Consider the following 12,798-nt stretch of genomic DNA (forward strand, 5'->3'; position numbering starts at 1 on the left):
GCAGAGGTATTCATTTATTTATTTTATTTTGTCTAGAAAATCTCTGAGGAGTTTCCACCGAAACACTGTGGAGCCACTTGCCAGCTTCATGCTGATTGGACGGGGACTATCCCCGTTCTTCTCCCAAAATTAACTTCAGCCAGGCCAGATCCTCCCACAACTGGAGCCTGTGACTATTCCAGCTTAATGAACTCATGGAAGGGCAGTGGGAAGCAGCAGTTTCATAGGCTCCAAGTGGAATATGACGCTCTGCAAGCAGTGGGTCACGGATGATCTCATTCCACTTGGACACTTCCCACCTAATACAGCTCAAACTACCTCATTTCCCTTCTCCTCCTGCAGCCCACAAGCCACAGGTGGAACACAACTGACATGAGACACCTAAAGCCATGAAAAACCCGATCTGACTTTGAAGATGATCCTGCTGGGAGCAGGATTTTGGACCAAGTGACCTCTTGAGCTCCTTTCTGACCCAGGTGAGCCTACGTTCCTCCATCAGAGGTAGCATTAAGATCTTGGGAGGGTTGTTAGGAATAAAAAGCCATTGCAGCAAAGATGTGGAACTCTCACCTCACCTGTAAGATTTTTCCACAGATACCTATGAAAAAGGTATCCATAGATTCCTCCCCACATACAGAAAAACGCTACCACAAGATCTAACAAAACTACAACTCTTCACAGTATTTTAAAAACAGACACAAAAATTAGTTCAACTCTAAAAGTCCATGTTCAATAGCCTTCCCTCCTGAATTTTATATTTTCTGAGGTCAAGTGGTTTGAGTTCCACTTTTAAAAGTTTAATTCCAAGACACATAGATTAAGACATCGACACAATCACAGGAGTGAGACATACATGCCACCATGGTGTTTGACCTATCAAACACAGCACAAGATTTAATATTAAAGAGTCACCAAAAAAACAAAGACTATTCCATTTCCCTTTTTTCCTGTTTTTATCCATTATCTGGCAAGAGTTTCACATGTTTGGTTTCTATAGTCTCAACTCTGAACACCTGTGCCTTCACACATATACCCAAAACCTATGGAAAAATTTGGCCTGTGTAAAAGAAAAATAAAATTCCACAGAAACAATCTCAATCCCAATGATCCATAGATATCCCATCAGCAGCACTTTGTCCTTAAAATTTTCTAAGAAACCCAAGCTTTGTGATAATACCAGATATCTAACCTGAAAAGACAGCAGAGTATTTTTGCAGCGGGAAGCCCAAAGAATTACCAAGCTTCTCCCCAGAGCAGGGAAGCACCCACACACATCCCAAATCTCCAATGCTACTGCTTTTGTCTGAAGGAATGCTAGAGAAAGTCTCCAATTTGCAAACTTGAACCGTGATCCTTTAAATATTTATGCTCATGTTTACTTTGTCGAGAGGGGAGAAATCCCGTTCGCTCGAGAGGAAGTGAAGCAAACGTCGGCACGCAGGACAAAGCCTGAGAAATTCAGATGCTCTTTTAAACCTCAACACAAAAAAACCACCATGTTCCAAAGCTGAAACCTGCACCCAGCCCATCTCAGGGAGCCAGAGTCCAGGCCCAAGCTGGGAGTTTCATCAACAACACAACAAAGGTGCCTTCAACCCCGGTGTTTCGCGTGCAAGCGGGAACACAAATTCCCTTTTATTTACAAACTGAGGGGACACAGGAATTTCTGAAATCAAGTTTGACCGGCTAAGATGCTTCCAGTGGTTCAACGACCTTGTTTGCTCTCTCATAAATGTATTTTTAAAGGAATTGAGTTCAAAAGTTGCACAGTTTAGAGCAAGAACTAGAATTAGGCAGAAAATGGCCACGCTACACTCACCAAAACCAAACACCCCAAATGACTTCAGAAACTCTCTGGTCACACTCGAATGACAGAACCCCAGACTGGCTTGGGCTGGAAGGGACCTTAAAAACCAGTCTTGTTCCACCCTCTGCCATGGGCAGGGACACCTGCCACTATCCCAGGCTGCTCCAAGCCCTGTCCAACGTGGCCTGGAACACTCCCAGGGATGGGGCAGCCACAGCTGCTCTGGGCAGCCTGTGCCAGGGCCTCCCCACCCTCTCAGCCGACCACTTCTTCCCAATATCCCATCTAACCCCACTCTCTGGCAGTGGGAAGCCATCCCTCCTGGTCCTGGAACTACAGTTCCTGATGAAGAGGACCTCTCCAGCTTCCTTGTACACCCCTTTCAGACACTGGAAGTTTGCTCCTTGTTTCCCCAGACTTGAGGCATTGAAGCTTCAGGACTACAGGACACGTGTGGTCTCAAGGCTGTCATGGTGAGCCTTGGCCTTCCTTGCCAGTTTGGTGGTGCCAAGCTGCAAAAACCAGTGGAGGGACCAGCACTGTGCCTGTGCTCCCAGTACTCCCCCTGTTGACTTGCAGGCATGGGAAGGAACAATCTGTTCTTCCATCCAGAGCAGAATACTGCTCTCCCAGAAACCAAGCAGGGGATGAGGATTTCAAGTCCAGCCATGCTTTGACACGAGTTAAATTAAATTAAGCTAAATTAAAGCTGCATAGGTGACTTGAGTTTCACATTTCCCAAGTGCCTGAACTCAGATGCTTGACATTCTCAGGGGTTTTCCTGCAAACCTGATCAATGCTCACAAAACGCACCACAAACATCCCAGATACAAATAATTTAGGCATAAAGCGTTCAGATTTTCCTAGCAAAGGATTCCAAAGGTTTGATTGTCTGAGTGGTTTAGTACTGGTGTTTGTGAAAGATGCTGTAACAGCAGCAGTCGTATCAGGCATTTGATACCTTGAATCTGAAAATGCAGCTTCCCCACCCAGAATAAGGAGGAAAAAAAAACTTAAAACGGGGAGTTTATAAATCATAACAGGAACTGTGGATGCAGAGAACAAATAACTTCACAAAACAGATCTACATTTGAAATACATGATGAATTCCAATAGAGCTTTTTCCATGTGCTGCTGATGGACACCAGGCCTTTCAACACAGAGGAAAAATCTCTAAAGCCACCCTGATTTATGCATTGATCACAATAAATACATAAATAAATAAAAAATTAAATAAAAAATTGAACTTGCATCATCATTGATAGCCCAGGAAACAACAGCTTATTAGTTGTGTGCTGGGGCTGCTGAATTATCTTCCTTGCCATCAGCAGCCTGACCAACAGCTTCCAAAATGGTCTTGGGGATCAAAAATTACAGCCAGAAGGGAAGGCAAAGGCTGGGAGAGCCTTAATGAGAGAAAGAGGCATGGAAACCCCTCTTATTTTAATTAAATAAAACGTAAAAATGAGAAAAGCCATTGAAATGGGTGAGTTTACTCAAGGACATAGGGGAAATTGTGTGACTGTATGGCGAGGGGCTGAAAAGATGATGCTGTTCAGGGATAACACAGGCTCTGACCTAGCCAGAGTTTATGGATAAGGTCAGATTTGTAAGGTCGTGCTTGAGGATTCACAGCCCATCACCGCAGCATCCAGGCACCTCTCCATGGGAACACACCGCTCCCCTGTCATTTCCTAGCAGTCCCATGGGAAAAGAGTCAGGAAAGCACCTGAGCCGGCCAGAAACCCAATTCTCCGCCTAGCAATCTATTTACAGAGCGATTTATTACAGCTCTTGGTTATCGACTGAGCGAGACACCGCGCCGGTTTTCCTCCCGTAGCAGCAAATCTCCTTCCTCTGCCGCTACGTGATTATTTTTTTGATCCGCCGATGGGCAGGGACCGCGCTGCAGCGCGGGATGGGAAAGCCATGATTTCTGCTGAGCTCACGCTCCCCACTTTATCACCCTCGGCTTGCTTTGGGGATGGGAAACCGTAAATGGAGGAGGAGGAAGCCGATCGAGAAGCAGAAGGGCGGCCAAAAACCCGGCTCCGAACTCACGGCAGGTCCTAGCGCAGGTCACGTCGGAGGGGGTTATTTTTTTGGAAAGCAAAGGCCGTTTTGGCTACGTTTACGAAAATTCCAGAAAGAAATATCGACTCTCTTAACCTGCGGAGGAGCAGAGCTCCCACAGGGGTCCGGCGTGCCAGGGTGGGAGCTGCCGTGAAGTCCGACACTGTGCTAAGCACACCCAGGTACAGCTCATTCCGGCGGGTGGGAATGGCTGATGGGTGCTCGGGAATGGCTGATGGGTGCTCGGGAATGGCTGATGGGTGCTCGGGAACGGCTCTGCGGGGCGGACCGGGCTGCCGGAGCCGCGGGGCGTCCGCAACCTGCTCCCGTGGCGATGTCCACAGCCGTGGCCTCAGGGCTATGCCACGCTCAGGGCGACAGCCCATGGCCCCTCTGCTGGCACTGGGGACGCCTCTGAGGTGAATCTCCTCCCTCCCAGGCTGATTTTTCCATGTTCTAAGTGTCCAACGCACCGCGATGGGGGTGAGCGGCACCGGGCGGTGAAACGCCGTGCACGGGGCGGAGGGAGGGGGGGGAACACGGGGCTGCCCCGCACCGCGCACCCACCGGGGGCGGCTCGGGCGGGGAGGATCCCACACCACCGGGAGGACTCCGCGACACCGGGCAGACCCCACGACGCCGGGGAGACTCGCCCTCCTCCGCCGAACAAAGGCTCCCGCCGGCCCCGCGATGCTCCGGCGGGGTTCGCCTCACGACCCCCGCCCCGCCGCTCCCACCTCACGCGCGCACCGGAGGCCCCCGCCCCGCTCCGCTCCCCGCTGCCGCCACCGCTTACCTGGGTGTCGGGGCGCGGCGCATCCCTCGCCCGCAGCCGCAGCCTCCGCTGAGGGGGGTCCCGAGGGTCGTTGGCTGAAGGAGGTCGGTTCTGAACAGATGTCCCGGGGGTCTGCGCTGAGGACGGTAGGTGCTGAGGAGCGTCCCAAGGGTGGGTGCTGAGGAAGGAGGGTCCCGGGGGTCGGTGCTGAGGGAGGTCCGGGAGTCCCGAGGAGGGGCGTTGAGATGGGTGCCGGGAAGGAGGGGTGCGGACGGACAGACAGGCGCTCCCTCCTCCGCCGCCGCCCGGGCGCTGCCCGACTGCCCGCGCGCGCGCGCCGCTCTCACGCGCCCGCCCGGCGGAGGCAGGCAGGGAGGGAGGCGCGCGCACGCCCCCGCCCCGCTGTGGGGACGCCCACGGGCCCGCCCCGTGGACACGCCCCCTGTCGTTACGACGCGGCCGCGGCCGCTTTACGGCAGTGCGCGGTAACCGAGCGGCGGCGGCGGCGACGGGCGATGAGGCGGCGGGTGAGAGCCGGGGGGACACGGGAGGGGACACGGGAGGGGACACGGTGGGATACGGTGCCAGTAAGGTCCCGGCAAGGACCCGGCGCTGGGCGCCATGCCCGGGGGTCGTGCCGGCCGCAACCGTCGGGGGTCGGTGCTGGCCGGCTTTGGGCCCGGAAGCTTCAAGCCCGTATTTTAAGGGGAAAAAAGGGTTAAGTGGGTAAGGGAGTGGAGGTGAGTTACGGTGCTGTGGGTGATCCCCAGGTGCTCCCACCCCAGCCAGACCCAGACCCTGACCCTGCGCCTGGCCCGGGTGCACCCTCTCCTGGCCCGTAATTCCCGTTTATTCCCATAAAAGCGGCGATGGGCTGAGCGGGATCTTCCCGGGGCTGCCGGCTGCTCTGATCCCGGCCCCGGAGCGCCGGGTCACGCTCGGGGTCAGAACCGGGGTCAGCACATGGCTCCTCCTCCTCCGTGGGGCGTGGGACACCCCGGATCGCTTCCCCTGACCGAATTCCCACTCCTGACCGAATTCCTGTCTCCTCCAGGTCTTCCAGGCGAGTTCCATTCCCTGGCCGTGCTTCCCGCTGCTCCCTGGATCAGCCCCTGTCTGTGGGAGGTGAGAGGTGAGTGCATCGGCCGTGGGGTTCAGGATCGGAGCTGGGATCCCATCAGTACCTCCGGGACGTTCCCGGTGCCCTCGCTCATCCTCAGGCGTTCTGCTCGCTGAGGGGTTTTTTCCTGTTAAACTCCAGGTTTTGGTCAACCCCATCCTGGAGAGCAAAAACCACTGCGTGTTGTTCCTGTGGCTCTTGGTTTCTTGCTGTGACACCAAGAGAGGTTCTGAGTTTGGTTGCAGAGTCTCTGGTTTGGGGAATTTGTCCCAAACAGAGAAGTTTGGGCATAGTGAGCACAGAGCTTGGAGTATTTTCCTCTGATTTCAGCACTCATGGCCTGTTGAACTCGAAGTGGGATGTTCTTGTATCATACAAGAATTATAACCTACAGCAGAAAAATTATTTATATTTGACAAAAAAGGAGACAACTACACTTCCGTTCTGGTTGAATTGTTTAATTTTCTGTGAGTTTTTCCTCTGGCTCTGTCAGAAAACACGTAAGTCCAGAGATTCAGGTGTCATCCAGCCTGGCTCCTGCTGGTAAATAGAAATTAATGTTCCTTGTCTGATCTTGCTCCATTAACAACTATCCAGACATGGTATCTAAACCTCATATTTCCAGGAAAAGTGAATAGAAAGTTAAACCATAAGGTCTTTTGATCTTAAAAGACAAAACCTTCTCTGTCCTTCCTCCTGCTCCCTGATAAAGTCTGGATTTTTTTGTGTTTCAGGTGACTATTTTCCTATTTTCCTCCATGTTCTTTAAATTAGGAACAGGACTCTAGTGACATGTCACCCCAAACTATTCACTCTGGAGGTTCTTGGCACCTTTAATTAATTAAAATAGACTTTAGGATTCTGATTCAACCTCAGTTCATGCTCCTGTTGCTCTGTCACTGCCTTTTTATGCTCAGTTACTGAGGAGTTTCATTCCTTGGCTCTCAAGTGCCTTCAGCAATTATCTGCAGAGGGTTGTTGTCTTTAATGGTGTGAAAATGACAGGTTTGGGGTGGTTTTTGGTCAAGTGCTGGAAAACAGAGGCTCTGCATTGTGTCTGGACACAAAGGAGCTCCATCCATTTATGGATTGAACTCACACTGATGCCAGCAGCTAATTTGTTAAATTATTATAACTTCAGTGAAGGAAGCTTGACCTCTTGCCCTATTGATGCAGCACAGCACCATTTTCAAATCTGTAAATGAAATGGTGGTGTTTGTATGGAAATGCTCCTTTCTCTCTCCCCCGTTTCCTCATCTCAACATTGGAAATGGGGCAGCTGAAATCCCTTGGAGGAGCTGAGGATTCCAGGGAGTTTGCACTAATTCCAACTACTAATATGCAAATAAAATGAACCAGCAAGACACTTGTTGGCAACCTCCAGCAAATGTTCTAGGCCTGTGCCAGTATTTATTCTTATTTTTATGGAAACTGAACAGAACGTGCCTGAGCCTTCAGGAAGAGAGTCCTGGCTGTGGCTGAGCAGAGCTGCTCCCAGTCCCCATCGGCATTTCAGCACTCCTCAGAGGCTCAGATCCACGTCCTGGCTCCTCTGCAGATCCATCTTTAGCTCTTATGGGAGGTTCTCCCAAAGAAAGCCACCTCACCAGTGGCTTTTCACAGCCCTACCACTTTGTTTTGGTCCTCTCTGCTTACCTGACCTGGCTCTGAGGGAGCCTCCCAAAGGTTTTCCTTGGAGCTGCATGTGGTGAGTCATCTCACAGAACTCACAGGCAGTTTCACAAATACCAGATGGCAATAAAATTAAAAGTAGTAGCTAGTGGCAATTAAGCACTTGCACTCTCCTTCCTGACTGGAGGAACCTGCCAAATGTCATGACAGGAAAAAAAAAAAAAAAAAAGACAACTATGTTTCTGCAGAGTGGAAAATTAACAGAGCACGGGACACACGCTTCCCTCGCCCTTAATCCCATTTGGATGGAGTGGAAAGCTATTGGCTGGACTTCTGCATGTCCAGGAGAAGATGAAGCAGAAAGAACACAATGTAAAGTAAAATCTGGGGCATTTCATGGGCACATACAAGAAGGATTTCAGTAGTATTTCACCATGTTAAACCCCCCAAACAGGATGTTTGGAGGATGTCCAGATCTTTAAACCAGCCTATATTCGGGCAGGCTGAGGAGTTACTGGGATTCCGTTGGGATTTCTTGTTTTTATACTACAAGGGTTTGCACCACGAGCTTGGAAATAGTTGGAGCTCATTAAGGTCGGAAGCGTGTCCAAATACCATTGTGCTTGGCTCACACAAACAAGGGCTGCTCCCTTCCTCTGCTGACTCCTGCTCCCGGCATCTCCGGGATCCACCAGCCTCACACAGGCTCACGGGCTGTTTCATGGCCCAAACACTCACCTCAGCCCTTCCTTCCGACCTCTGACACATGGACCATGGCTCATCCATTCTGCTCCTTGCCTGTCACGTGCCAGGGGATCTTGCCAACATTTTTGAGAGATAAATCCCTTAATTTATGCATCCCAGGCCAGGAAGGGTTATTCCTCGTGATTCGTGTCACAATAAGAAGTGTGAATCTACTTCTTCCTGACAGAACACTCCATTTGCTTCATTCTTCTTTATCATGATGAAATATTGGTGACTAATTTCTAGTGAATCATATTAAAGTGATCTTACCATTCTGAGCTTTCACACAAGGCTTTCAGAAATCTGAAGATGTTTTCCTGCTGCCTTTGGGACAGAGGAGGGAAGGATGAGACCAAAACCAGTTCCATGTCATCCGTGTCCCAAGTTGTGGCATTTCCAGCCCTGTCATGGCCAGGAAAGGATCTAGAGGCTGAGGATGCATCACATCACTGAGGAGCCTGGAAGGGCTGCAGGGTGTGAGAGCTAAAGGAAAACCAGGGTAGATATAGGGGCTCTAAATCAAATTTCCCTATGGAAAATCTCCTAAATCCTACTCTGGCTATGTAGAGTTGTCATAAAGATTCCCACGGTCAGGAACTGGTTTGTTTGTGATCTCGTCCTCCTTTGTTACTCCTTACTCACAGCTGTGCCTCCTGTGCTGGCGGCCCAGCAGGTTCTCCTGGAACAGGTTGTGCCTCTGGCACAGAGCTGGGGCACTCTGTGCTTGGAGAAAGGGACCATATGTCTGTCAGACAGCCCAAAAAGGTTTTTATTTAGGGGAATACAGTGGTGCAAAGAACTCCAGTGCTTGTCACTGCACAGGTGAAACACTGAGACACAGAAACACCACCTGACTTCTGGATCACTCCTGGTGTCTGTGCAGGAACTGCTCTGAAACTCCTTTGTTGTGTGTCACAGACGTATTTTCTGAAAAATCCTTTCCTTAGGATTTTTCCTTCTGAGAAGCTGAGAGGCCTCAGGAACAAAATGTAACCAATGGTTATCTGCTGCTGTGGAATGCAACAGGTGCATCTGGGATTGGTCTCATTGGTCTCTTCTAATTAATGGCCAATCACAGTCAGCTGGCTCAGACTCTCTGTCCCAGACACAAGCCTTTGTTATCATTCCTTCTTTTTCTATTCTTAGCCAGCCTTCTGATGAAATCCTTTCTTCTATTCTTTTAGTATAGTTTTAATATAATATATATAATAAAATAATAAATCAGCCTTCTGAACCATGGAGTCAGATCCTCGTCTCTTCCCTCATCCTCAGACCCCTGTGAGCACTGTCACAGTTGTGAGGTTCAGATCCTCAGGATGGAAGGTTGATCTCATTGGAGCCGCAGTAGGTTGCTGCTTAACCCAGCACTGTGTGTTCTCCATCTGCTCATGGTCCTGCACATATCCATCTGGGAATCCTGGGCTCACTCACTGCTGCTGAGCAGGAACCCAGCTGTTTGCTGGGCTGTATCCAGGTGTGGGCTGTATCCTGGCTGTGATCCAATTCCCACCCCGTGTTCCCTTGTCTGTTGCAGCTCTGGGGAGGAGCCCAGGATGGATCCCGTGGTTCTCAGCTACGGGGACAGCCTGCTGAGGCAGTCGGACGTGGCGCTGCTGGAGCCCCCGAACTGGCTCAACGACCGCATCATCGGCTTCGCCTTCGAGTACTTCAGCACCCAGCAGTTCCAGGAGTTCAGCCACCGAGTTTGTTTCATCAGCCCCGAGGTGGCCCAGTTCATCAAGTGTGCCCTTAGTCAGGAAGAAATAGCCATATTCCTCCAGCCCCTGGACCTTCTCTGCAAGGAGCTGCTGTTCCTGCCTATCAATGACAACTCCAGCCAGGCCGCTGGGGGCACCCACTGGAGCTTGCTGGTTTATTTCAGGGACAAAAAGTGCTTTGCCCATTACGATTCCCACAGTAAATGCAACTCTGCCCACGCCAAGCAAGTGGCAGGGAAACTGGAGGCCTTTCTGGGAAAAAGAGGGGGCAAAGCCACCTTTGTGGAGGAGAAGGCGCCGGCACAGCAGAACAGCTACGACTGTGGGATGTACGTGATCTGCGACGCCGAGGCTCTGTGCCACGGCTACTTCCAGGGCAGGATGGAGCCTCTGCTGCAGCTCCTCACCCCCTCCTACATCACGCAGAAGAGGTCAGAGTGGAAAGCTCTCATCACAAAACTGGCACAGAAGTGATGGGGATGCACCTCCAGCCCCCCAAAAACTGCCTTCCCAGTCCAAGAGGCAGCACCCCCAGTGCCTGAGGGAGATGCCCATGCACAGGATTGTCCCAAAGAAAAAGAATGTAACCCCTCTAGCATGGCTACACCCCCCAAACACCCCATTCCCTCCAGGAAAAGCCTTATTCTCCTCTTGAAATCACCGGCCTTTCAGCTTCTATTGACAAGAGTCACTTTGCTTTCAAAGAAACCCTCTCCATGGTAAATTTTTACAGTAATTGCTCTGGCAAAACAGGTTGCTAAAGAGACTTTTCCACCTGTGCCCAGCAGGCAACACACCCTCATTAGGTGGCTTTAGTTGGCTCTGGGCATTGTCCTTCCAAGCCAGGTTTAGCAAATGCTCTTTAAACCCAAGCCCCTGAGTGCTTTATCGTGGACAGTTCTAATTTGTGCCTCCTGCTAATGGTATTGGAGAAATGTAGGATTTAGAAGCCAGATTTTGTACCCCTGAAAATCTGACATTGAGATGTCACTGCAAAAAGATGAGACTGCAAAGGAAATGCTACAATTAACTTAAGAACAGGGCAAAATCAAAGTCATTTTTCATCAGCCAGGTGCTCCTCAGCCACACAGCAATGGCTTTTTTTGGTCCCCCACCCCTGCTTGTTCTTATTGCAAATTAAAACCCGACTCTGAACTGCTGCAAGATTAATAAGAAGCTGAGAAAGCCAATCCTAGGAAAAGAAACTTAATTGAGATGAAAAGCAACACTCACTCTTTGAAGTTTGGTGTTTTTCATTAGGATTTTAGGTCGTCTCTGTGCGGGGAGGGTTTGACAGTGCTCCCCAACCCTTGTTAGCGGTCGCTGCTCATAACACAAAACCAGTTCTGTTACTTGAGAAGGAAAAAAAAAAACACACTAGGGAGAACAAAAGGACAGAGTTTGAGGTATAAAAGCCAAAGATAACTGCGGGCTCCTTGAAGTCCTTAATGCACTTCAGAAAATTGAAACACTTCTCTTCCCGTGCTGGATGATGGCTGGGATCCTGGAGTGGATCCTCTCCTTAAAGACAGGCTTAGCAGTGTGGAAAATAAAAATTAAACTAAGATGTCATGGCAGGATAAGGAATAATCTCTCACCTGGTGAGAAGCAAAGAGCATGTTGCTCAGGTGGTGTCTAGCAGAGCAACCACACCCCTACCTGAGAAGGGAAATCCAGGTTAAATACAACCCTTGAGGAGGATTGGTTTTAACCTGGAGCTCTTCACCACCAGTGTGTGCAGCAGCACAGCACAGAGGGGATGGAGGGCTTCACCTTCCCCTGCTCCAAGTGAATGTCAAGAAATCAGCCCAGGCTGCTCCAAAACACCCTCATGAGAGCACTGGGGCCTGACAAGGGTTGGGGCCGTTCCCCTCCCTCCTAACACTGCCTGGACAGGAGAGCAGCCTCCAGCACCAGCCCTCCCTGGAAACCCACTCAGCTGGAGCCAGAGCAGGATCCAGCTGCTTGCTGAAGGGGATTCCCTTTGGACTCTGGGGGGCTTTGCCAGAGCAACATCACTGCCACTCCCAAATCCCAAATAAAACTCAGACCAAACTGTGTTTCCTGGTGTAATCCAGTCCTTGGTGTCCCTGCTCATGCTGTGGTGCAGAGTGTAACAGCATGGTGGCTCTGACTCATCCGTCTGACAGAGCTGCCTTGGCTGATTTAATCTCCCAATCCTATTTTTAGATTGGCTTGGGCTGGGGAGGGAGGAAGACAGGAGATGGGAGGGTGGGTGTGACATGGGCAACAGCAGGGGGATGTGAGGGCAGGGGCTGTGCTCACCCAGCACCACCCTGTGTCCTCAGTGCTGTTTCCAGGCCAGCAAGGTGAGTGTCCAGGGATGTTCCCTGCACCCAAAGCTTTTACGTGGCGTTTCTTTACACAAAGAAAAGCAAATAGGCTCAAGCAGGATGCCATTGGGACAGCCAACGTGCACCAAACCAGGCAGGCAGACACCAGATGGGAAACAAAACCAGAGCCTTGCAACCACATCCTGGCAGCAGAGCCCTCCCAAAGCACACTGTGGGTTCATCCCAGTGCTCCTCCAAACCTCCTCCATGTCACTGCACCCATGGCTCGTCCCACCAATGGCTTTAACCAAGGGGTCTTGAGAGGAGACCACATTCCTGGCTCAGGCTCAGCACAGGGACCCCAAACACCTGCTGTTGGAGGACCCAACAAACACCAGGCTGGGCCCATCAGACCAAACTCCCCCCAGTCCTCAACCTCTAAACCTCTTTTTGTGGCAAAGAGCCCCACTTTGAGGTTGGACTCATTAAACACCAACTTGTTCGTTGGAAAAACAATCCTAAACCCATTTCCACCATGTAAATGAGCTGGGTGAGTCCCTGGCAGGGACAGGATGGTGCCTTTCATCCTCCAGGTCGCCCACGGAATCAAAGGCTCCAAGAGCCCCATAATGCCG

The 12,798-nt window shown here is 50.8% G+C and overlaps 2 protein-coding genes across 9 annotated transcripts in view; one reads left to right on the forward strand and one right to left on the reverse strand.

Annotated features, from left to right (window-relative positions):
* Positions 1 to 4,790, reverse strand: part of MYO9A (myosin IXA) — a 176,379-nt gene extending 171,589 nt beyond the window's left edge. For all 6 annotated transcript variants that reach the window (XM_036390037.2, XM_036390040.2, XM_036390039.2 and 3 more), the window contains exon 1: positions 4,677 to 4,790. The gene's annotated coding sequence lies outside the window, so the exon portion shown is untranslated. The remainder of the gene's footprint in view (positions 1 to 4,676) is intronic.
* On the forward strand, positions 3,678 to 11,946 carry SENP8 (SUMO peptidase family member, NEDD8 specific). Of its 3 annotated transcripts, none has more exons than XM_036390044.2 (3): positions 3,678 to 4,062; positions 5,710 to 5,787; positions 9,686 to 11,946. In XM_036390044.2, exon 3 carries the CDS (start codon positions 9,705 to 9,707, stop codon positions 10,341 to 10,343), a length of 639 nt encoding a protein of 212 aa, XP_036245937.1. In that variant the 5' UTR covers positions 3,678 to 4,062; positions 5,710 to 5,787; positions 9,686 to 9,704; the 3' UTR covers positions 10,344 to 11,946. The 3 variants fall into 3 exon arrangements, with proteins under 3 accessions (XP_036245937.1, XP_036245938.1, XP_036245936.1); XM_036390045.1 differs by lacking the exon at positions 3,678 to 4,062 and adding an exon at positions 4,730 to 4,801; XM_036390043.1 differs by lacking the exon at positions 3,678 to 4,062 and adding an exon at positions 5,106 to 5,182.
* The last annotated feature ends 852 nt before the right edge of the window (positions 11,947 to 12,798 follow it).

Source organism: Molothrus ater, chromosome 13 (assembly GCF_012460135.2).
Source record: "Molothrus ater isolate BHLD 08-10-18 breed brown headed cowbird chromosome 13, BPBGC_Mater_1.1, whole genome shotgun sequence".
In the NCBI taxonomy this organism is placed as follows: Eukaryota; Metazoa; Chordata; class Aves; order Passeriformes; family Icteridae; genus Molothrus; species Molothrus ater.

Coding starts and splice junctions, on each gene's coding strand:
- SENP8 (XM_036390044.2), top strand. CDS start 9,705: ATGGATCCCGTGGTTCTCAGCTACGGGGACAGCCTGCTGAGGCAGTCG.